This window comes from Anas platyrhynchos, chromosome 8 (genome assembly GCF_047663525.1).
Source record: "Anas platyrhynchos isolate ZD024472 breed Pekin duck chromosome 8, IASCAAS_PekinDuck_T2T, whole genome shotgun sequence".
NCBI classification, from domain to species: domain Eukaryota; kingdom Metazoa; phylum Chordata; class Aves; order Anseriformes; family Anatidae; genus Anas; species Anas platyrhynchos.
The window spans coordinates 14,768,554-14,795,065 of NC_092594.1; the positions used below are offsets into that span (position 1 = coordinate 14,768,554).

Here is a 26,512-nt window from a genome sequence, read left to right on the forward strand (position 1 = left end):
CTGTGATCACATACAGCTTAAAATAAGTCTCAAAGGAAAAAGATGAGTGAAACTTCAATTCAGTGGAGAGGGAATAAAACTGTCATCAGGATATGAACGGTCATCAGGGTATGAATTATTAACAGTATACTTTGATCCAACTCCTAAAGCCAACTGCTAGTAAGATGATTTTGCTAAAAACTAACTATTTTACAGAATTGCAAGGAGGGAATAATAGAATGTGAGAGTAAAATTTTCAGCTGCTGTCCCTGTCACTTGTGCTTTGATTTAGATCCAGTCTCTAAATTGGAGGATTAATCTCTGAAAATGCTTGTAAGGGAAGCGTCAAGAAGTTATAATAAACAAAAATCAAAGTTACAGTCAGTACTGGTTAAGTACGATGCATCAGTCTATACTTAGAACTGCTGGCAAGAAAGATAGCAGATACTTCTTCAAACTGAGGAGGAAACATTAACGTTTGATGTAGTTATAATTATTTCACAAAACAAACAGACTTTGAACTGTTATTATCAATTTATTCTTTTGAAGAAGACAAAGCATCTATTGCTATGGTTACAGGCACACGGTGAAGTTATAATCTCATTAAACAATTCATAACAGTATATGATTGATGTAGCTGAATACAAGTTTCAGACACCAACATCAAAATAGAGATTCTGTGCAAATGACCCTGCTACTTGAACAGTCTGTTTGGGAATGGGGAAAAAAGAAATTAAGTCAAGCAGACCATGTTGCTCCACTGACAGCATGTAAAATAGAGGACCAAAATAGTCAACCAACAAACAGCAGTACAAAATACTTTCTTTTTAAGAGGGTAAGAAATGAAAAGTTAAGCCCAACCATTTAGCTAATACCTACCCCTTCCCTGATTTGAAACCTTAGAACTCAGTAACAGTGGAATAAACACATTTCTTCCAGTTCACAGGTGTCACCCCTACATTCTGAGGCTACAGAGTACTGTTCTCTGGTACTTTGACCAGAGAACACTTAGTATGCACACTTGCTATTACAGATTTAGTAGTAGTGACTGAATACATACCCTCTGACAGCACATCCTATTTCTAGAGGCTGACACATACAGAACTAGTGTTTTTCTGAAACAGAGGATATACTTGGTCTGTTCTTCCGCATTAATATTGTAGTGCCTGACCCAATCTTGTATGATAGGCCTATCCTATCACCTTGTCAATATAACCTACTCCATGATACTTTGTCTATGCTAACAAGAGCCCTTATATGGAAGCCATATGTGGTGTGAAAACCCTGCCTCATTCTGTGGGAAACAGCCATTCCTGTTGAGACATCCAGAGCCTGAAGCACTTAAATAAAGACTGGAATAGATCTGGGAAATTTTAATATTGAATATGTAAGTAGTTTTAGATCTCTTAGGAACAAAATGTGAGAGTTTAAGACAGCAGCCAGGAGCATAGGTCCCATGCATTGATTTAGTTTTTAATCAGAAAAGCATTATTTTCTTTCAGAATTGAAACCAACGTATAGTTTCAAATGATTAGTAGAAGTTGGCACATTATCAACATAGAAGAGAAGCATTTAAGACCAATATTAATATTACAGAGTTAAGAATAGAAGAAACAAGTGAAAGACCTTTGAACTTACCTAATAAAGCTAGGTAACACAATATGGATAGGGCAAAGAAATCCAGTGTTTTTGTTATTGTTTTGGCAAAATCTGTTGTTATAAGTACCTCATTGTTACAGTAACTAGTAACTTTAACAGACTACACAAAATTGTTAATGCAGGCAAACAATTGACATTTTCTTCACCAAGGGGTCAAAAAAAAATATGGGAAAAATTCTAGTATAATCCAAAAAAAAAGTACTAGAGTACTTACTAGCAAAATAACAGCAATAACAACACACTTACCTACCTTTCACATCCCCTTAATACATTTACTATTTCATTGTCTTCACTCAGCTTTGGGGAATAAATAGTCTGTGGCTAATTAGGCTTGATAAAACAGCAGGAATCACTTAGGTTAATGTTCACAAACCTAATTACCAATAACAGCTGTGGGACTTCTCATGGTCAAGACATAGGCACAGAATTTTAACCCCTAGTTTACAGATGAGATGCTGTAAAAGTCCATCCACTTCTCATGTGATAATTGCAGCTTCACAGTTACATTAATAAACAGTGTTACGTAATAAATTTTCAGGTTTCTTTTAGCAAATGAATGTTACAATAGTTAAGAATGTAGTCTTTATTTTTCTATGATTTGCTATTTGTCTTGTTTTAATGGAAATGGACCTAGGAGGAAAAAGGGTGATTTTCCAGTATTGTCTGTAAGGTGTACATTTTGAACAGAGGGCTGAGTGAAGTGAAAAAGTTTGTAACAAAACCATAAGGTAGTTATTTCTTTTAAAGGGAATGTATGCACACAGATTTGGATATGCACAATAAACCTGTAGTTCTCAAAGCAAAGAAAAGTCTAGCAGGCCTACTAACATGTTTGCAACACAACAATAAAAGATCCTATCTTTATTGTGACTAGGTACAAATGAAATCAGATCTGTGTGAGACCCATTCAATCAGCGATCTGCTTTGGACAGAAGGGTTCAACTGCATGGAATTGGACTCTTGGTTGACATGACTGAAAAAAAATAACTCTTAAGGTTGCCTGCTACCATTTAACCTTAGACAACCAACAGTTTTAACGTAATTAGTGAATGAAAACTTAAAAGCAAGAGTTAGATGAAAATATCTGGTAAATATTTACATTTAAGACCAATGAACTTAATAACAAGACTGAGGATTTAAACTATAATACTCTAATGATTGCGAAACCTGATTAAGTTAAGTTTCATTGTAATATACAATAGCAATATTAGCACTGAATTAAAATGCCCATGTGATAGAACCAACAATCCAAGTGGATCCCTTGGAAGGAATCCTGTTTCTGTGCAGTAGACCTATGTTTGTGAGATATACTTAATATTTTGTGATAGCATTTAGTATTTGAGACTTACCAGCTAGGACATTTCACTATTCACATGGTCCATAGAACAAGTTATTGATGCATTTCAAGTTGTGCATTCAACATGACTTTCATGTGTCCTGATTCTTGGATGTGTAATTATGCAACTTCAATGTTAAATAACTAAAACTTAATATTTTATATTAGGAGAGTATTTATATATTCTGTATGAGAAGCTACTTCATGAAGATTTTCAGATATTAATATTTAAATATTTGCCATTGGATATCCTCTGTTTATGGTTGAAAGTATCTCTCCATGTTACTGTATCTTGCATCTCAAATATTATATGCCCTTCTGGTTCCCGTTCTGAGAATAAATCCGTAAAGCTACAAAAGATCCAAAGAATGGCCTCAGGAAAGATGAGTATCATAGGATAGCTTTGAAGCAAATGACTGAGTAGATCTTCACATTAAACAGACCAAAACTTAACCCAGAGATTTCTGGAAGCTAGAAAGAGGTACTTTATGTATATAGGCATATTGCTACATTCTTCTGTATGATATGATGATATGCCAAAGGCCAATATCAGGGACAGGTTAGTGGGTGGCTAGACCTTTGCAGCATGGCTATTCTAATTCCTTTTAGGTCTACCTTAAAAGTGAGTGAAAACAGTCTGAATTTCTGTATTTTCTTTCTTTCTTTCTTTCTTTTTTTTTTTTTAATAGGCCTGAGAATACGATTATTCAATTTTTCTCTCAAGCTACTAAGCTGTTTCTTATACATAATTCGTGTGCTTCTAGATGATCCAGCACAAGGACATGGATGGTAATATTTGTTTTGTTATTTGTCCTCTCAAATGACTGCTTAACTTACATGAAATAAATTAGTTGTATGAATAAATGTTTGGTATCCTGCCAACAGGGATTTAGTTCTATGTCTTCCAGATATCGTGAACGAACGATAAAACTAGTCTTACATTTTGAATGGAAATAATACAATAATATCTTTTAATTTTACTGATAAAATAATACTGGCTATTTGTGCAGATACTGTGCAAAAGACATAGTTGTGCAAACATCTATCTTTTGGTTTTATTACTACATAACATTTCTGTGTATAATATTTGTGCTTTAATTTATATAAAAAAATGAAATTACAGACACCTGAATACTAGTTTATGCAAAAGTACTGTAAAAGTATTATAGGGTCCGTACAGAACAGTGGCTGTTAGGTGAATAGCTGGGAGAACCAAGCCAGGAAGAAAATGGGCAGATGAATGAGGAACAGTACTTTGGAGGGAATAAGGAAAGGTTTTCCAGAGAATACTTCTACAAGATATGTATTATTTTATTTTTTGTGGTTATAAAACATAGGACAGGAGTTAAGTGGAACTATTATCCACAATAGCTGGAATGGTTTAGAGCTGTTAAAAGCCACCATTCTTCTTCTGCATAAAATGTCCCTATATAGCAGCTTCTTTCTGGTGCATCAGCTGGCAGAGAAACAACTAATCAGTAGTAGTTTTTTAGTAGTTTATTGTCTCCTGTCAAACAATATGTGTGTTGCTCTGCAGTTGTTCTCAGACACCAGAATGGAAAGTCCTTTCAATGTTATTTGTCAATAAGATAGTTTATCATATATGACTTATCTATGACACAAATATTAGAATGTTAGCTGTCTTACTTAAAATCCCAGATTTTGCAGTCAAGCAAACAAATGCATGAAACTGAGCTTTCATGCAAATGATATTGATGATAATTTTCTAGCCCTCTACTTTCTCTAAACACTTAGAAGAGAGGGAGACCTAAGGTACATTATATGCTCATGTTCTGTCATTCTAATTGATGATTTTTGCATATCTACAATTGGCAGTATGATATTCTATATGGGTCAGTTGATATGCTTTTTTTCATGTTTTATACAATCAATTATTAATTATAGAAGAAATGATATTTATAATTTTTGCAATCCTGTACTTCAGTTGTATTTGTATTCTGGATATAATGAATCTTTTAAATTGTGAGTGCTAATAAGCACCATTTTATTAACTTACCTGCTTGTGCCTGGTGGACGCTGCTGCCTGTCTCATGTGCCTGTACGTAAACTCCCTAAACTTCAGTCAGAATGAGTTTGCCAAAATGTAGTTTTAATATTCTCAATAGGCCATAGCAATCAAATAGGGACCACATTAGCAAAAAATTGCAAAGGTCACAGTGACTTCCTGGGGCATGGACACATAGTCTCAGCAGTCCTATGTAATCCTGATCAGGTCCTGCTGATTTTTCTTGTGACTAATATGTCCATCATTGAACAATGTAGTCAATTGTCCTCTCTTAGCATGTTATTTCAGAGTATGTGTTGTCAGTGTGATGTATGTAACTGGTAGTCACTGATGTAAGTTGATCATGATCTTCAGAGACGACTCTCAAAAGATTGTTGAAGTTACTGCTGCTAATACTTTGACGAAAAAAAAATGTAAACAAATGTTCATAAAATAAAATCACTATGTAGGATTTTAAACTTGACATTATTAGCTATTCTACAGTGAGAAGCAGTAAAAACTCAGGATTTTAAAAGACATAATGTGAAACGAGGGAGATATTTGAGCATTAAGTTGAGAAGTCTGCACAGGGAGCAATACTTTATAATGCCTCATAACAGTATGGAAGAGCAGTATTAATTCATGTGCATTTTACTACAAATATGGCTTTTAGAAAAAAATGTCAAATTCAAACACTGAAAGATATATATACTTAAAAATAATTGTGGCTACAGAAGGGATTTTGTAGAAATTGAAACAATTACATTATTCTTCTGGTTTTGAATAAGTAATGCACTTGGGGTTGAAGTTTGAAGCACAATTGGGTAACAGAAAGTAAAATTGGACATCATGGATCCAATTTAAAGTAATGCAATTTTCTAGTGAAAAAAAACAACACTATAGTTCATATGTTTTTGCGGCTAATGGTTTCTGGCATGAAGAAGCTGCTTATATTGTCTTATTTTGAGAACTGTAGTGAGCCCAAATGAGTGTTTTACATAGCAATGTTGTGGCTGACTATGTAGAATGGATTAGAACATCACCACTTCTGCCACTGGCAGGTATACTTGGATACTTTTGTATTCATATGCAGAGATCTTTCTTCATCTTGTAGGCTGCTTAATTCTCCAGGCATTTCCTAACGTATTTGTTCCTCGAGTCTAAATGTTTAATAAGTCACCAGCCAGAGAGTGTATTTATCTTTTCTATATATTATTCTATTGTATCATGTTGTGGTACATGTGGTAAATTGTGTTAAAGTGGTTGACTTTAAAGTGACAATTCTGGGAGGAATGCTTTTCATCACAAACTCTCCCTACAGATTTATTGCTTGTCTCAGAAATCCTAGCACAAGTTAGAGTCTTTCATTTACTCCTTCAGGCACAGCAGATGTACAGAGAAGTTCTTATGACATAAAGTGTCCTTATTAATGGACACCATTTGGCATCTGTCTCACTCATAGTCAGTAAAAATACCACTACTACTTATCTGTGGTCCACAGATTCCTTTCTTTTTTGCTGACCTTGCTTGCCAGGGACAAACAAGGATATTTACCATCATTTTGACAAAAATATTTTCCCACATCCTTACATGACTGTTAGAAGGAAGGATTTGTACCAGCAATTCAAAGAAAAGAGAACATCACATGTACGTAGCAGATTTATTTTTATTTATATATTTTTTTACATCAAGGTCACCAGCCTTCAGTAATTTCTTATTCCAATTACTGCTTCATGAAACCCTAGCCCACCTCAACTCCTCACAAGAGGTTATGAAGAGTAGTTGGATGCAGTCTTTGTTGTTGAGTGTATGGCAAGTGTATGTGCTCTTTCTATCCCAACATGTGTGACCTGTGTGGTAGGGTTCCTAGTATGTCTAGATCTTTAATATCTATTGTGTACTTAGCTCAGGTTTTGAAAGCATACTTTGTTATATTGTTTTTGAATTGGATCATGTTTGAAAATGTCTTTAAAAGATGTAATCTAAAATGCTTTATAGTCTTTATCTATGGATACAGAACACATACAGAACTACTTTTAAAAAAATATTATTTTTAAATGTCTATATCCATTGTCTAGTGTTACAAACTATTGCATGTATATTACAGATCACTGTTAATAATGTGACTAGTATGCTTTTTCCTTATATATTTTTATGATTGTGTTTTCATGTATATGTGCTAATGAAAATAAACTTTCCATGGATGTGATGACAACTATCAGTAAGGAATTAAACCGGAGTTGTTCTAATCAAAACTACACACCTGGAACAATTGATTGGTGAGTACCTAGTTTGAAAAAGAAAACCAAAAGTCCATGTAATAGTGGGAAGGGCAGGGGAGCAGGAAGACAAATATACTTCTGTCTTGAATGGTGACATTTTAACAAATAATGGTGACATTCCCATAACTCTCAAGCATTTTCAAGTTCCTACATATTCAAAATCCAGTTTTAAATTCTAATTATTTCTCTGATTGTGTGACTGAACTGTTGGATTGGATGCTGTTGCAAGATCTGAATTCCTGCAATCCTTATATCTTGCTGAAAAATAAAACAAAATGCAAAAAAAAAAAAAGGCAATAAAAAACACCCTTATTATTTAGAAAAAAAAACGATGACTAAGAGTAAATGACTAACGTAACTTACTGTGTCATTGAGGGTGCCAGATTTCAGTAGAGCTCTATCAAGTATTATTGGGTTTAGTAAATACTAAAACAACATAAGATTTTTCCAAGATATGACAGTTCCTATGATGTAGCTACCATTTATACCATTACAGAGATGATAACAAAAAATTCAAATGTAAAAATTGCCAAATTTCTTTTTCCCGGAACAGGTCATTATTCCTCTGCATCTCTAGAATCAAAACCTCAAATTGATATATTATTTCCAGAATCATAGGAGATGAACTAGCAGCCACTGAAGACAGTAAAATACTTTGATGTTACTGGGTGTTGGATTATTCCTATGTGAACTTTGTGACTGGCTCTGGATTAGAAAGACAAAGAAGGACAATACTCAGATAGCTACTGATTTATTTACTGAGATTTTAAGTATAAGGTTGCTGTAATTTCCATCGACATATATAATTTTTCAAAACATTAACCAGTTTTTGTTTATTTTTGTATTTTTGTGCTGTAATGAACAGGTCTCCTATTATTTGGGTGAATCGAAGTTTGCCTTTATGGGGATTACAGGTAATATGTAAATGGCCAATTTATAATTCCATTTAATAACTATAGGCAATATTGATTTACAGCATTTTAGTGATGTTAAAGGATATGTTGAAGACTTAATGTTAAAGAAATCTACTTGATTACAAATACAACAAAAGCATAATGTAAAGATGAGCTGATCTGAGCTAACTGAATTAAATTTACAATATATTTATAAAGTATTAAAGCTTATAACAAAATATTGTACAATTGGGATAGCCTTTTCTTTTAGAATTATGTAACTCTGTTGAGTCTAGCAATAAATATTTTCTATAATGATGAGTTTAAATTTCATAATCCATTATGATTAGCATTTCATGACACATGTTTCCTGGGCTTTCATGTTAAATATACTAGAAAGTTAAGGTTACTTCATAGTGGAAGCCATATGTTTAGAGGTGTATGTTACAAAAAATGCATTACATCTGCCCTTTGTGGGGCTTGGAGATCTTTTGAAGTACCTGGTCTAATGGGAGGTGTCCCTGCCTCTGGTGGGAGTTTGGAACTAGATCATATTTAAGTCCATTCCAACCCAAGCCATTCTGTGATTCTATGTTATGTTGCAAAAGAGCAATGGGACTCAAGTCATGGCCTATGCTTTACTCAGAAAAATGACTACTTTAGCTTTATGCTAAATTCTGTTAGGTGAGATGAATTCAGAGGATGCACGGAAACACTTTTATATTATCTTATTCTTTTCAATGTGATATTTTATGTCATATTCTGTAGAAGCCAGTATTAATATAAATATTTTCTCTCTCCTCTTAAGGTTTCAGTGGCTTTAATAAGTCTCTTTGAAACACTGCTGCTGAGTTACCTAAGCTACAAGGTAAGTACTTTAGTTGCCTGACTTACATCACCACTGAATCCAAAACAAGAGGGTGTGCTGCTTTTTTCAAATCAGTACAGTGTTACCAACACTGGGACACAGCCTCTAACAAGAGAGATATGCTAAGAAACTGTCAGTTTTCTGAAACATTCCTTTTGATGTTATTAATATACATATGAACAGTAGACCACAAAACTGCAGTAAAAATTCCAATGAAAATCATATTAAAACAAAAAGTAACTGAGTTAAATATTTCAATATGATATTCATGTGCCTGCATTTGAGTCCGCATTGATGTACAAGCAAGAGTTTGAGAAAAATACACATATAGAAGACAGGATATGGAGGACAGGCAGCCCTGTTCTTGGTTCCCAAGTTGATAAGCAAATGGTAAATATTTAGAAAGTGGAAGTCAGTAATTGAATTTCTGTTCTTTAACTTTGTTCACTGACATGTTGTCATTTGGAAATCTTGCTTTTGGGATACCAATTTTCAAGTGCACAGTTTTATATGTGTTTGGAGTCCTTAATACAATGGACATGTGATTCTCATTGATATCAAATCTGTACCTACTCATTATCTATAACTTATATTTCAGGTTTCTAAAACTGCACAACAAAGGCTTGGGCCAAGGCAGTATTTTTTATTTTATTTCATTTTTTACAACTACCTGGGTATCTACATATTTATGTCATCTATCTCTCTGATGGCATTAGGCCTTGAAATCCTCTGATAAAAGAATGGGAATAAAATATACTTTTGTATTTCATTCTCCTTAGAAAGTTATATTCTCCTAGTATATTTATTCAATTTTCATCATGTAATTAATTAATTTTGTTAACTGATATCCTAGTGAGCTTTAGCATTTTTACTATCCAGGGAAAAAAAAGATTTAAATAATTTATAAAATTTAATGCAAAAAGACTTGGTTTACAAAGCTGAAAATATCTTGGAACACTGTTTTTTTATTTCTGCATTACTGCCATTCAGTAGCTGTAAGAGCCACTGAAGTTACAGAATTGTATTTTAGTGTACTTTTCAAGGCATAAATGTTTTCCTTAGTGCCCTATAACGCTGAGAGCCTTAAAACTGTCTGCTAGCTAAAAATTGTTCTTCTTAATCCTTGTAAGCAGTATGTGCTATTTAGGTGTTGTGGTTTACAAATGCAAATCAATTGTAGGCAGAAATAATCCATATTAAATTAACATATTTAGTGCCAAAACTTGACTGGCAATTGCAGTTTATACAGTTCCTGAATGTATTAGTCAGCATTTGATCCCTATCCCCTGTGCCTGTGGTATGCACCAATTTCAATGAGTATAGAAGATGAGAGAAATATTGGGAAGTCAGCTCCATTGAGAAGTTACTTACTATTGTACAGTGGATATAAAGCTGTACAGTCCTGAATTGCTGCACATACCTGTCAGAGAAGGTAATCTGACGCAATTTTAGGGTGGCTATATTTCTACTCTCCATAAGGAAATAAGAATATTATAAGGAAGAATAATAGTACTGAAATGCAGTTAGGCAATTTACCAATGCAAACACCTCATTCCCTTTATTCCTGTCCTGATGCTTAAAATCTGGAAACATCACGATAGAGACATTTACCTCAGTTTTACAGCAGTCTCAGTAAGCCAAAAAGGCTGTCAGATGCTGTAAAGCCTTTCCACACAGCCAGGAAGACTGAAGGAGTCTTGGTGTTTGTAAATCTGTGACAGACTACTAATTTCATGCTACCATTTCCAAAGCTATTAGAATTTAGACACAGGTCAGAGGGCAAGGAGGAAGAAAAAAACACATATTGCTAGGATTTCATAGATAATCTATGAAATAAATAAATCAGTCATTTAAGAGAATACTCCAAGTAATTTACCGTTCTGATGCTTGGATGGTGACACAAGATGTCATTTAACCTGCAGAATATTGAGGACATAATAGTACATTACGCTACAAAGATGCAGTGAATTTGCATGTTTTATTCCTTTCATACAGTGAGAAAGGCAAAGAACATAGCCCTGTATTGTACCGCTAAACACTTGGAGTCAAGAAAGAATGGATTACAATCTATGTTCTTACAGTTAACACATTACATGAAGGTTTGCCCTTGGACAGAATTCTGAAAAATGTCTACATTACAAATGTTCATTGCCAAAACTTGTAGCAATAGTTGGGCAATCCTCCTGTATCACTTGTGCACAAGCAGTCTTAGCTGCTTGTATAAGTACTGTGCACTCTCACTACAAGAGCCAATTTTGCAGAAGACATGATGTACTTGTATGTGGGAGCTGGAACCTTAAGACAGCAAGCATCACTACATCCCTAGAGCACATCGTCACAAGTATTTTACCTGCAGAAGTAAATTATGTGATGCTGCTTTTCGAGAAGCAGAACAGATAACTCTTAACATTAAAAATGAGGAAATTATCAAAAACACAGAATGGGTTAGTTGTTAGTATATAAGAAATTTGAAAATCAATTTTTCATTTTATTACTCCTACCATTAAAATCAGCTTACAGTCTCATAACTTCAATTCTACGTATAGGGCTGCTTATCATACAAAGTATTAAAGATTATTCAAGTAAGTCTTAAATGCCACCAGTTACAATTACATGGAAGAAAATAATCTCTGCAACATAGGTACAACGGCTTCCAGATGCAAAAGGGAAAAATAGAAGTAGAAAAAGAATGTTATACACAATGCAGCTTAATTTTAAGTTGCTATATCAGACGGTTACAATTACATGGAAGAAAATAATCTCTGCAACATAGGTACAACGGCTTCCAGATGCAAAAGGGAAATATATAATTCATATATTAAACACTAGACTGTCTTCCTTAACGTCTCTCTCAAAACCAGTTGGGAATTAGAGGATACAAAGTAAAGGTAAAAGAATAAATGCAAAGGATGGAAAGACTCACTATAGAGTACAGGTATCTTTTCCTAACTTAACTGCATTCCTCTTTTTAATACTTATTTCTTAATTAGTATCTTACTATCTTAATAGTAGGATTGGAATTAATAAAGACAAACATGCAGACCTCTGTGACTGACTAACATGCAGAAGCTAATGAAATAAGATTAAGATAAAATGAGCTGTTATTTTTCTTTTGGAAAACAAAACATTTATACTCCTCTTTTACATTATATTCTGCTCTGAAATTCTATCAGAAGAATGTACAGAGATGTGGCTCATCATTCTACATAAATGTTGATTTTGATCATAGGGCAGTCACTTGTCCTTTTGATTAAGGATAATCAAAATGAAAATTTTCAGAGTAGGACACATCCTTTGCATATGTGTCTATACAATTCTTATACTGCACTGGAGCTTTGTCTCTAGTGTTTAGGCAGTCATAAATAATAAGTACTAAAGTGAGAAAAACTTTAGGTGCAATCAAAAGCTAAAAAAAAAAAAACAAAGCACACAAAACAGCTAAAGCATTGCAATGCAGAATTTTAGAGATTTAGACGCTTCTAAGTAGAAATAATTGCAGGTAGAAGAATTTTGCCAGCAGGCTATGCTGCTGTATGAGCTTATGACTTGTATGCAGATTCAGTGAAAAACTAGAATTATTAAAAAGATAAATTCTGTAGGACAGGAGGCTTATCTCCTCATCTGTGTTAGTGTAATGTAAAAATTAAATTAAGCCAACCTTGGAAGAAGAAAAAAGCAGCAACAGGATCTCTATGTAGGATTCCAAGGTACTTAAAAATGCAATAGAAGGAACCAGAAACATTATTCTTTGAAAAAATTGAAAACTTAATTTCATGAAGCTCTTCATTAGAGCTGAGAGAATGAGTTGACTAGTTAATGCAATTAGAATTCTTCATTTGAGCTGTCTTACTAACTAGGTCATAGCAAGGAAATATACGGTCATAGGGAAGCAAGGAACTGCTGTATTAAAAACACAGATTTAAAAAGTATACACATGAGTTAAATTATGTAAATTATGTTAAATAACAGTAAGAAAAATAGTCAGGCCATAGTGTCATATATTCTATTCACATTTTCATGTGTGTGTTTACATCTGTGAGACAAATCATCCTCCTGAAATTCAGCTACTAGGAGAGACTCCATATATGGCATTGGAATATTGCATATGTTCCTTATTTTGCTTATATATATATATATATATATATACACACACACACACATATATACATATAAATATTTCTTTCCTTTTCTTTCCTTTTCTTTGAAGGGAAATATCTGGGAACAAATTCTGAGAATACCCTTCCTACTTGAAATAATAAATGCTGTCCCTTTCATCATCACGGTAAACCTATTTGAATTAATACATTTGCACATTACACTTTTATAGCTGCACAAGTACTCTTAATCTTTATTGAAGTAAAAGTAAGTCTTGTATGGATGTTAGATCTATGGCTATGGGAATCAACATTAGTCAACAATAAGAAGAAGGCAGTTTTCTACTTAAATGAAAACAATACATAACACTTTCTCCCCAAAAGGGGGCAAAAAACCCCAAAGACCCAAAACTCAAATTACAGTGCAATCAACAAAAACAACCAGCTAAACATAAAAATCCAAGAATCTCTTGAGTCTGCACTGGCAAGTGATTTTCTGTATTTTACCATATTGTTTAATATACAGTTCATCAAAAAGAAAAAGTGTTCTTTAAAGCTTTATACTAGAAACACATTAATAAGATAAATATTTTTACTGAGTGTTTCATTGCTGCTAGTTTCTTGAATAGGAAACTTTTAATGAATTTGTTAATTTTTCCTTCAGATTTTCTGGCCAGTCCTAAGAAACCTGTTTATTCCTGTATTTTTAAATTGTTGGCTGGCAAAGCACGCTTTGGAGAACATGATTGTAAGTATGACAAAAAAACAACAACAACAACAAAACCACAAAAACTCATTCTTACTTTCTATTTTCTTAGTATATTGTCTTTAGTGGGATTTTGGCATTGCAGTCCACTGTCCAACTTTGTTAGGAAGCTAACCAGATCTGTAGTTACATTATACAAATGGTCAAACATTGCTAAAGCTTCATTCTGCATCAAAATTAGAAAAAAAAAAAGATGTCAAGTGGAATCTCAAATTATTATAAATTGGTACTGTGCCAATGAGGCAAAGTTAGAATGTCTGGTTCTTTTGCTACTCTATTCATATACAATTACAGGGACTCAAGTGCTATGCCTTAACTGGTCTTTGCAGCCTGTAATTTGTAAGCTAGATATGAGCAGACAAACCTTGAGGCAGCTTGCAATAGTACCAAAAGTATCAAAAGTGTGCCGGGATGAACGAAGAACTAGTTAAATATTCACTAAATTACAGCTGTCTCTTTTGCACTCTTCAATGTGATCAGCAAATTCTAAGTGCATTTGAATGAGTGTATTTTATCAGGGCACTATATAATTCCACTATATAGAATCAGTTCTTATTTATTAATTCAAAGCCAAAAATAACAGCTATTTTCCATTAATGTAGAATGATCTTCACAGAGCCATCCAACGTACACAGTCTGCAATGTTTAACCAAGTCCTCATTTTAATATCCACCTTACTGTGTCTTATCTTCACTTGGTAAGTGGCCAAAATCCCTTTGTGTTTATTATTATATATATTGACTTTTCTCACTTCAGTACACGATGATAAAACAGGCATTTTGGGAATCATACATTGAAATAAAAAGAATAATATGCTTGCAATGAAAGCGTTAATTAGCACCTAGTACTGTTGGAGTCTTGATACTCTGGGTTTGGAAACAATGTGCATGCATGAGAGTGAGACTTATTCTCACTCTAAGGAAGGAAACACATATGATGCAAAAGCACAGGAGAAAGGGGTGGGGAGAAATACACACATACTAAGAGTGCATTCTCAGTGGTAAAGTTGCTTGAAGAGTACCAATGGAAGTACAAAGTATTTTGCCAGACAGAGTGCCTTTGGGTTAGCACACAGATAAAGATTTGTCTGTCATTTGGGGACAGTGATTTGATTTTCTCTTTATTTCTCTAGCTTGTTCTTGATAGCTGCTGTTAGGTGCCTCCTAACTCTTTTGGTAATAACAGTGTAAAATAAATAACACATGGCCTTTTTCAGTCCTGTCCCTTTCTATTCTTTGTTCAGGAAGAGGAGTTTGTTCTAGCCAGTGGCTAAATGAATGGTCCTTTGTTTTATGGCCATACAATTCCATGACAAATGCTATCAGTTCTAGTAAGCTAGTAACAACATTTCCTAAGAACTGACTGTGATCATTCCTGGTTGATACGGTACAGAAGATGCAGCTAAAATGGAACATCCTGCTCACCACCAGAAATTTTAATAAAGAACAGTAAAACATGAAGAAAATGCAAGCTCACCTGGAGTAATCATGTCTGGTCTCAACAGTTGTAGATAGCAGCTCATTACAGATCATTATATACTGACCTAGTATTGACCCCACTAGACTGCAAAATAAGCTAAATAGGCTGAGAATACTCATTAATGCAGGAACTAAGGAAATTAAGTACTTTTGGAATGACCAAGAATAGATGTTCAAGCATTTGAAGCTTGCCTAAGACTGGGGTTCTGTTTAGGCATATTTTACTATTGCTTACATATACAAAAAAATGGTGTTTTTATATTTTTTTTAGCCCATCTATGTATGACCTTTATTATAAGGTCATACCTTTGTTATTAAGGTATGACCTTGTATTACAGAGTATATTTTAAACATACCTAAGAAATTCTTTGTAAACAGTCAAAATCAGCTTAATGTCTTCAAATTATATTATATCCATAGTAAATTTGAGGGAGTATCTCAATTTAGGAGACATCTTTTAGAGATTACATGAATTTTGTCATGCTGAAGGAGAAGCAAAGTCTGTTTCTGGAATCTGCCCACTTGAGGTTGGGTTTGATCTCAGGCTGTTCTCTCGTACTTTCTACAATAGCAAGCAGTAACCGAGTGACTGTATTTCCCCCAGACACATATGGGACTATTTATGGGTTTATCTATACATGTAATAGAACATATTAAAAAAAAAAAAGTTTTGAACTAGCATCAGTCAGTTTTCAAAAACACATATTGGTGACATTTAGAGATATTACCTTGATCCACAAAGTAGCACAGTAATGCAAAATTGATAAGCCTAGCTTAGTAGTTTGAATACAGTGTGTATGGTTTCAGAGCAATTACACTCATCCATAGTTTTGAACTTTCCCCTTACAGTATTTTCAGTACTATGGAGACATGTGCATGGCGTGCTTTTGGTGGCACTGCTATGTCTACCTACTATGTCTACCTCCCCAGCTTTAAAGTAAATGAGATAATGCCTTCCAGGCACTGTATGTATTAAGTTGTAATTAAATTGATAGTTGCTGGTTGACAGACTTACTTTTACCTTCTCAGTAGTAGTGAAGTCTATATAACTTTACAACACAGGTTTCTGTTCAAAAGTTCGCCTTTTCTAGCAGACACATAGAAGGAGGAGGCACTAAACTTCTTAAGGGAATTACATCATTTTATGAGAAGTCAGATGGAATGAAGAACAGAAGGACTCCCCTTTCTACTTATTTTTACCTTCTTGGTTAGTCTGGTGCACTAAGAAAGTTTAGCAAAACTGCTTTCTTACTGCTTTAAGTGAGACTGACAGCTTTTGTAAGACTTGTGATGATCCTTTCTATGAGAAAATTTAAAATAAATTAATGCTGAAACATAAGCACTATCAAGTAATTAGTCCACGTTTAAAAGACATGTTCCTTTTTTTATTATTTTTTTATTTTTAGCTTTGTGTGTGTATGTTTTTAATACCTTTAAAATATTGTTTTTGATAGGTACCTGAAATGGGAAAGAGTTGCTTACTTTCTTGTGTAACTACAGTTCTGCAAGGAGTACAAAACAGCTGGATGTGTACCAGCTTGTTGGAGCTAACATGTTTCCACAGATAATTCTGAAAGTACAATTTTGCTGCAGAGTGTATTCTAAAGACTTTTCTGAGAGCCCACATGTTTACAGAGTAAGAGGTTATTTATGTCAGGAGATACTTCTGTCTGATCTTTGTGTGCACGCAAGTCTAGTGAGTAGCAACATGCCATGCTAGTTCTGTCTAGGCAGAGCTGAAATAATTCTTTCTTAAATGTGGAGGGAATGTTCAGTCCCATCATTTAGAAATGCCACAGCACACCCAGGACTCTGGAGATGAATCTGGCTGGACCTCCTGACCTCCCACTGCTTTACAACGGAGGGAGAAGATTAAGTGTGTTTAAGAACAGTACATTTTCCCGTCTAATATATAGACAATAGCATCACATTTGCTACCATTTGATTGATCATCTTTCTCAACAGAAATTACTTACGCTAGTTGAAATGAAGCAGCAATATTTATAGAAAACATTAAAAGAAAAACACATAAAAGTAGCTCTTCCTCATCAACTTTGCTACTATCTTGATATGTGCTTTCAAAATAATCAAACTTCTGATAGCTAGCAGAAAACCCACAGAAAATGAATTAAATTCTGCCTCATGCATCATCATCAAAAACATCAGTTACAATTCAGAGGTCTTGTAAGTGGTAGTGATACATTCCAACCAATGTTTTATAACTCAAAAATAAGCTTTCAGATTAAATATTTAAAAAAATACATATATTTTACGTATATATATACAAACATATATATTTTACAATATTTATAAAGTCATTATTCAAGCTGTCCTTTGTGCTTAGAATTTAGCTGGAAAAAGCTCTTACATTTTTGCACACAGCTGACAATTTTTGGTGTTATTACAGAACAAACAGTAATCACATAACAAGATTTGTGGTCTATGCTGTTCTTTGATTTTTGATAATTGTTTATGGATCTGGGGGTAGAACTCATCTGCAGACTAGCAAATTCATAAGCCTAACTCCATGTATCTGCCGTTTACAGATTACCTACAGGGATTTTAAAATCTTTTCTTCTGATTCCAAGGATATGTTAGGCTATCAATAATTTATCTTTCTTTAAATATGACAGTGATCTTCTAAGTAAAAGAAGTGCCCACCTGTATGACAAAATGTTCAGCAATTACTGTTAGACTTTTAGTCAAAGTATATGTTGTGTCATTTAGCTAATGGATGTTTGCATTTGCTTGCCAAATGGAATACTAATTACTTCTGTAAACTCTACAATTTACAAATAACAGTGAATGACTATTTCAGGCATCTTTCTATAACACAGTGAATCATCTATTAAGACTTACTTTGTTTTTTAAATCAATGTTAATCATATACTACCAGTGTAGAATAATTAGCTTGTGAAAAAAGTGGCTACAAACAGATTATTTTTTTTTCTTGCTGAAGAACGTAAGAAGCCTGCACAAACTTTACTCATTGAAAGCTCACTGAGGAAAATCTTAACATTACCTTTCCTTCAGTGCTTTCAACGTCAGAAAATGACGATATTTCCACAAACTCACTTACAGAATACCTGTAGTATGCCAATACTGTAGCCACAAAGTCAATTAAAAATTCTCATCTGGAGGAAACAGTAGGAATAAGTTGCTTGTAAGGATGAAAACATATCCAGACAACAACCTAGTCCAAACAAGGCAAACCTTCAGACTTTGAACACTATGTTACAGAAGACAAAAAAAAAAAAAAGGAGTAATCTCACTTAGTGTTAAAAAGAACGGGGCACCTCAATGCTCCAGTTCATTTTATTATCAATAAGAGAGGCAGCCACCTCAGAATGCAGTGCAGATCTGAAGTCAACTAATTCACTACATGCAGGTCTAATTCTCTGCCCTTCTGTGTTGCTTATAGCGGGAGCTGATAATGGCAATTCTCCAAGAAAGATGCCTAACATTAAGTAGGATGAACTCAGAGAGTGTTGGTGGATTATGTAATGTAGATTAATTTTTTTTAAATTTTTTTTTGTATCTACACTTCTTTCTATGCTGTAATGTTTTGTTGTACAGCATAGCCAGTGCTCAGGTCCAATCTCATTTTATGAGAGAGATTAGTTGCATTCAAAAACAGCACAAAATTAAACTGTGATTATGTCATTTAGTTTGATCAAATCCAATGATTTTCAAATGGTAAAGCCCATCAAGTCTCAGGATCTTAAGGACTAAATAGAAATTGTGGAATTTATGTCCCAGAATATTTTAGAACATTAATTGAAAGGCCTAAGTAACTGTAAATAATAAAAAATAAATTATTCAACTATTACAAGAATCCCACAAAGTATTAAATAATAGCAGTTGTTCTCTCTCTCTGAAATGAATCAGACCTGTCAGGAACTTGCCTGTTTCCAACAAAGGACCTGGATATCATTTAAGCTGTAACAATATTACTTTTTGATGGTCATATATGCCATTTGAAAAACAAAACAAAACAAAAAAAAAGGCATTCCTGAACTGTAAATTCACTTGTTTAAATTAACCAATAAATAGGTATTTTGAGATTTAAACTATAAACAGACATTTAAGTAGTAAAGCGAACTGCTGATTACATTGTTGGTTCATGTTTGTCATGAACTGACAAAGTAACTGCTTTGCATCTTGGATGGATGTCATGAGTTGGTGATCTTTATATCATAATTAATGGAATCAGCCAAGACAATTAATGAATAGATTGATATATGTTGTTTTCAGGTATTTGGTTCAGGCCATGAAGTGGCAGAGATAGCTGAGGATAACTGAACATGAATCAGCACATTTTTATCTGTAGGTTAACTGTTGAGCTTTCAGCAAGGCCAGCTCTTTGCTTCTGTATGATAGATATGAACAGGCAAAAGGGATAAATTTAGCCAGAGGTAGTATTTCAAGTCAAAAATTTACTGCAAAGAATACTGGATGACATTTTTACATCCTGAAGAGAAAACAAAAGGACAAAATAGTCCAATGTTTTTAATTTCGTCACAGATTTTAAAAGTTTGCTAGTAGCTAATTACTATTGTATACTCTGTATATCACTTCTCAAGCATATGTTGGCAAGAATTATTTAATCAGGTTTGAATTTCCACTGAGAAAGCTGATTTGTGATCCAGTCTGCTGGATCTGCTAAAAGCATGTTATTTAAAGATAATTTTTCTGTTAAAATTTTCAGATCAATAGCCATTTCCACTCCCCCCCCCACCCCCAATTGAAACTGTGCAGTTGTCAGAAATGCATATTGAGCATATGTTTTGTTAGGTACAGAAATTGCTAAGGTAGCTTTGTAAAATCTGCTTTATCAGAAGCATGTGAAAACACAGTATTGCCACAAGTAGTTGACAGTCTAGATTATTTAAATAAAACAAAATTTATATAAAACTCCTATTGTTTATAGTGGAATAAGGTCTTCTTGGATGGGCCACATCTTTCTCACCTTTGCTAGCAATGGGGATCATTTGCTTACGTTAGTTAGTACTATTAGTACTTGTAGGCCAAAGCCTTTCAGAAAGCTTGATTAGAACAGGTAATGAAAAATTACAATGATAAAATGTAATAAAAAGAAAGTTTCATGGATTAATGATGCCCTTGCTTATTTTAATGCAACTATTGTATTGCTACAATTGTCATATATAAATTTATACTCTTCTTTCATTTGGATGATAGAGTGGTATTTGTCATTATACATTTTAAAAAAGATTTTCACATTTTAAGTTCAAGAGTTCAGGTCTTAAAAAAACAATATGGCTGATCAAAACTGTTAAAGAGTGCTGCTTAAAGAGTATAGGATACAAGCTACTAAAAACTGGTGAGTTGTTTATGGAAGGCGGAACAGAAATCATGTTTATTGTAGGGCAGAGCAGAATTACAAAAGCCCAATCAGAAGTCTTCTTGGCTACCCATCAAACATGGTTTCTATGGAAACTCAGATAATTATACAGTGATTTTCATGCTATTTTAGTTAATAATTTGGTAGTGACATAATATTTCCTTTGTTAATCTTTTTAGATGTTTCTACATAGTTATTTCTAAAATAATTAGGTCAGAGTCTTTCCCATGCTGCTTGCAGGGAATTCTTTGTGCAACAGATGTAATAGAACATTTAAAACTAGATGCAGAGACCAGTGAAATTAAAAATAATTTGAGTAGCCTGTTTATTGTGGTCTGTGGTGCAAAGTCATAAAGATTAGGTAGTTCAATCTGTATTATCTTCTGAGTGTGAAAGATACCATTTGTAGTCACCTTCTTCTGAAAATAAAATAATCAGAAAGGCTAAATGGTAGTTTAGAAATCTGCCCTTCACAAAGCTTCTATAAAATGGAGTGTCAAAATCAGTTTATTTATAAGCAAATCTTACTTTTATTTTTCCTGTTTGTTTTTTTTTTTTTTTCATATGTAGAGAAATATTAAATTAAAGAAGTAAGCAGTATGATTGAAGGATTCCTGTTGTTTTACTATACCCTGGAAGATGAGTAGGGGCTTTAGGTACTTGTGATATTTTCAAGTTACAATCAAAGCTTTGTTGATTTTCTAGCACAGGTTGTTGCAGATCATTAGGCTGAAAAGTAGTTCCAAAGTAAATTTAGATAAAGTGGGCAAAGAGCTCCCACAGGGAGCCTTGAGACATAGGAAACTACAGATGTAAAATTGAGAAGCATGCAAAGTCATGAAAATTATTGGAATATGGGTTCTCCAGTTAAGTTTTCCATTCATTTGCAAATACGCATGCACACATATCTGCTGCTGAATCACAGACTTGTAAGTAGATACCTTTTGTGAAATTGTAAATGTTGCATATGCAAAATATGCATGTTCTCTTCAGATTAGGGGTGACAAGAATAGCTTTGGTAAAATAAATTGCTAGAATAAAAGTAGATCTGGAATGCAAACCGTGATTTGCAGATTGTGAAATACTTTATCATTTTATTGGTTGAATAAATACATAAATTTTAGGTTTCTCTTTGATTTTGGAGGACTTCTATAAAAGCAGATAAAGATCCTCTTAAAGAAGCAATTTAATACATATACCAAGTGTTAAAAACTTGTCTTCCTTTTTTTTTTTTCATTGCATGAAGGCATTGCATATCACATCCTTCTTTTTATCTTTGCAATTAAAAGAAAAATCTCATATTCCCATGCTGTCTTTAAGAGCATTTTATTATTTTAGACATTATCAAGCAGAATGCCATGTGTAGAAGCAGATGACTAATTAAGTTGAGGATATTACTTCACTATTTAAATTCAATGCCTGGCATCAACCCGTCATCACTCACTATTCCTGGCTCAAAAATGAAGTTGTCATTAGCATGCAGAATTAATATATATATATATGTATAATATTTAATTGACTGATTCATTAGCCTGACAAACTATTTACTTTACATTAGTGAGATTTCATGTTTGCGTTGGCTTATGCTAACACATTTAAATGTTATATTAGATGCCATCAGTTCTCTGATGAACAGTAATTACGTGTAGTGATTTGATGACTTTTATTGTCTTTTACATATTCTAAACGTATTTTCAGAGTGTACAGTTTAGCACAGTTAATATTTCTCAAATCAGAAAGTGAAGAATTAAAAAAGATGGTGCTGCAAATTTGGACTCACCAACAGAAGCTGGCACCAGCCACCAGGAATTACTTGCTCACATTAGGCGTAACTTTACTGAATATTGAAGGGATGTCTCTGAGACTTTGGCATAGTTAGAATTGCAATGTAAGATGATCTAAAAATAAGAAGAAAAAATTTTCATGCATTTAGGACAGTGATTTTTAAAAGAAAGAATTCTCATTTTGCTCTTCTGTATACTTGTATTCCATTAGAAATTGCTATGATGTTTAGCCAGATGTTTTTCAAACAGGTGAAGACTAGAGGGGCGAACAGTCATCCACATATAGTACCACATTTGGTTGATAAACTTAAGTCAGATGTCCTTGGATTTCTCTAATTCACCTGTGTATGATATTCTTTCCACTAGCAATAGGGTTCCCATTCCCCATGCCCGATGCAACATGACAAAATCACTTACTGAGCTCAAATAAAGCATATAAAGAATTAAAACTATGATTCATTATGAAAATATTACATTTAAATGTAATCTCTGATAATTGCTTGTGGAAATCAACAGAAGTTTTTAACAGAACATACAAATTTGTCAACCACTTGACCTAATCATTACAATAAAAAGTAAATGTGGGTCAAAAAGTGTTGAAATTAATCTCCAAATGGTATTTCAACTTTAGTAAATTGCATTTCTAGCACTGTCAACAGATACTAATTTCCATTCTTCCTCACCCCCCCACAAAGTAGAAGTCTTATTAAGAAAGGATATAATTCACATAAATAGCAAAGAGATATAGGAAAAAAGCATAACTAACTAACTTCTGTTGGCTAGCAGCAGTCAGATAATAAAGTCTGTACTTCCTTTGGCAATAAAAACCTTCTCTTAAAAACAACTTAAAAATAGTAAATTATAGAGAGTTCTCAGCTTTGGTAAAGCATCTAATTGTATAGAATCATAGAATCATTTAGGTTAGAAAAGACCCTTTAGATCAAGTCTGATCATCATGTAACACTATACTTATAAAGGAACTTGAATCTAAGCCTGAAGTTGGATTTATGCTCCCATTATTTACAAAAACACAACTATATTTTTTGTTTGTGGAAGTTGAACATTTCTGAAACATACATGAAATATTATATATATACTGAACATCATAGTGGAAGTGCCTGAGTCACAGCAATAAGGAACAAAAAAGAATTAGTATTCATTTACTAAACATTGAAGTAGTAACTGTGAGTTGATTTTGCAGACTGAATGCTTAACGACAGGCATGAAATCAAATTGTCAATTCCTTTGGGCACAGAGTACCATACCTAATTACATTCCACAGCAAAACAGTATGCATACCAATGTATTACAAAAGGAATAGGAGATCGTATAAGGGGTGAGGCTGTTTAAAAGCATCCAATGCATTATGGTCTCCTATAATTGCATGTATTCTACTACTTTGCTTAACTTCACAGTGCAAGAATAAAATTCTTCATGAAATTCCAATATATTTTTGAATTACATTTCTCATATTATCAGAACATCTATCATTATCAGCTAATATATATGGCAAATGATAATCAACTGCTGCTTACTTAGGAATAAAGAAAAGCAGTGAATGAGTATTGATAATTTGTTTTTCAGTTTACAGTGCATTGATGTCAAACAATTAAATCCAGTCCTATATTTTGCAAGTTTTTTATCATTAGTTAAAAGCAGTGAAAACAAATTAAATAGAAGGAATTTTTTCAGGGAAGTTCAAAATAAAAGAGGATAGAGTTATGTGTGGGTGTGTATGTACATTTGAGTGTACATTTATGTACCTATCTATATGTACACATATGTAAAAGGGGGCCTACAAGAAAGCTGGAGGGGGACTCTTTATCAGGGAGTGTAGAGATAGAAAAGAGAAAGGGTAAGAAAAGACCTCCAAGATCGTCTGGTCCAACATCCCCTTATCACCAATATTACCTACTAAACCATGTCCCCAAGTACCACGTCCAACCTTTCCTTAAACACCCCCAGGGATGGTGACTCCACCACCTCCCTGTGCAACCCATTCCAATGCCTAACTTTAACATCCCTTCTTACCTAAACCGTTCTATGATTCTATGATTCTACGATTCACTGAAGTTAAGTATGTCAAAATGAATGTGGATCATCTTTCAACTATACTCCTTCACTCAAACTAAAGCTAAAAAAAAAAAAAAAAAAAAAAAGCAGAACATAAAGATTCAGCCAACATTAAGGCTAATGTAAAATACTTTGTCTTGAATATTTAGCAGTCCAACTGTAAGGGTGAGCACGTAGTAAGAATATTCACTATGGGTTAAGAAGTCAAGGAAAAATATGCCAGACAGAACATAGAAGAGGCTGTCTTCTATAATATATATATACCATATAACATAGTGTGCTGTCACCCCTGGTAGTCACAGTGATCTTCTCTCTTCTTCCTCATCTTTCAAGTATTGTGATTATTAATCCCATGTTATTTTGCTGGTTACTATCATCAGCTCCCCACCTCATTTATGTGATGTCGTCCTGATACCACCTGTGTTTTTCCTTTAAATGATGAGTACAATCAAGTAGTGTATTTTGAGACTGTAGCTTGTTGGGAATTGATCATTACCCATATTAAATATACTTGTGGTTATTAAACAGTGATGCCACATGTTTCAGAGTAGTCCTGTAGGATACTGGATTTCATTGATCTGACCATTCACCCATCTGTAAATATTAATCTGCAGAATGAACTCATTATTGTAAACATAGACACTGTACAATAGAAGGAGTACAACAGATCTCTGTGGTCCTACATAACTGTAGCGTTTCATAGTGGGCTTTCATTTGGGCTTCTCAAAATGTTCAAGTCAGTCCATCATCCATCTGTATTGTCTTTGAATCTACAAACCTCCCTTCTTTGTTTTATATAATCCAGAAAGATTATATAAAGTACAGCAAGCAGCTATCGTGGGAAACAGGTATTTCTTACCAGTTTCAAGCCTTCATGTCTGGGTATTCTGTTTATTCATATTCTGCACATGCATATTCTATCATTTCTCTTAAGAAGTGCTTTTATCCCTTTTGGGTGCCTGAAAAAATAATCCATAAACCTGGGAAACATGAAAAACTGTTTGTAGTAAATAATACTCCTTGGCTAGTTTGTCTTTCTTCAATTATAAAGCCCATACAAGAATGGAAACCAATAATCATGCATAATTTCCCATTTTCTACCAGTGCTAGCAACACCAGAAATATGGAATTGGAATAATTACTCTACAAGCTAGACTCACAATACCTAGAATGAGAAGGATAGAGTTTGCAAGGTACATAGTGTTTCAAGAGGGCCTCAGAGACGATTTACTGCACCAGGAAAAGTCAGCTTCCTGATATCAAACTTAGTTCTCCATGTGTAGCACCATGAAAATATTATTATTGTTATTATTATCATACTGTGCAGTCCTTTTAGATAACTGGTAATGAAAACAGACATGAACAAAAGTTTCTGGAAAAAAAGATGAGCTTAGTACAGACATTGAGGATTGTCTGTAATACCATATTAAAAAGTTATAAGTGAAACATAAATAAGGAAAGGAGAACTCAGTTTATTCCATGTCCAGAAGTAAAACTGACTTTTGATAGAGTTTGGATATACCTGTTTAATAGATAGTAGTCTAAGATAAACCAAAACCAATACTAAACAATAAAAGGAATATTGTTTGTCATCAGAGAAATGCTATGAGGCTGAAAATAAATAAAACCATTTTATCAGTAGCTTATGGACCATTTTGTAACATGGTAACAGTTATAAGGGGGTGAACACCTAAGACTGACCCCGTCTTGAGTGGCTGTAAAACTGTTTTTTTTTTTTTTTTTTTTTAATAAACTCTTTTCCTAAACATTTATTTAATTTCATGGCCTGGCTTATGTTGGATCAGATATTTAGTAAATTAGATATGTTGTGGACAGACTGCCAGTACAGACTGAAGCTAAGGTGTTTTACCACCATAGGATCTGCACAAGGAACTGCATAAATCTAATAAGCTGCCATAAAGTAATATTGGCA

The 26,512-nt window shown here is 33.7% G+C and overlaps 1 protein-coding gene and 1 long non-coding RNA gene across 13 annotated transcripts in view; one reads left to right on the forward strand and one right to left on the reverse strand.

Moving 5' to 3' along the window:
- Positions 1-26,512, forward strand: part of KCNT2 (potassium sodium-activated channel subfamily T member 2) — a 151,793-nt gene that overhangs the window by 38,218 nt on the left and 87,063 nt on the right. For 11 of the 12 annotated variants that reach the window (XR_011810866.1, XM_072041507.1, XM_072041508.1 and 8 more), the window contains 7 exons: positions 3,664-3,763; positions 7,202-7,258; positions 8,127-8,175; positions 8,963-9,022; positions 13,230-13,304; positions 13,781-13,864; positions 14,485-14,579. Coding sequence is in view for 11 of the 12 variants with exons in the window: in XM_072041507.1 (XP_071897608.1) it covers positions 3,664-3,763; positions 7,202-7,258; positions 8,127-8,175; positions 8,963-9,022; positions 13,230-13,304; positions 13,781-13,864; positions 14,485-14,579 (520 nt within the window). In the remaining variant the exon portion in view is untranslated. The remainder of the gene's footprint in view (positions 1-3,663; positions 3,764-7,201; positions 7,259-8,126; positions 8,176-8,962; positions 9,023-13,229; positions 13,305-13,780; positions 13,865-14,484; positions 14,580-26,512) is intronic. The other variant, XM_072041510.1, reaches the window with a different exon arrangement.
- The window catches only part of LOC110353704 (uncharacterized), a 526,570-nt gene that overhangs the window by 36,626 nt on the left and 463,432 nt on the right, over positions 1-26,512 (reverse strand). Inside the window, exon 13 of the long non-coding RNA XR_011810868.1 lies at positions 22,503-22,620. This is a non-coding gene — a long non-coding RNA (uncharacterized lncRNA). The remainder of the gene's footprint in view (positions 1-22,502; positions 22,621-26,512) is intronic.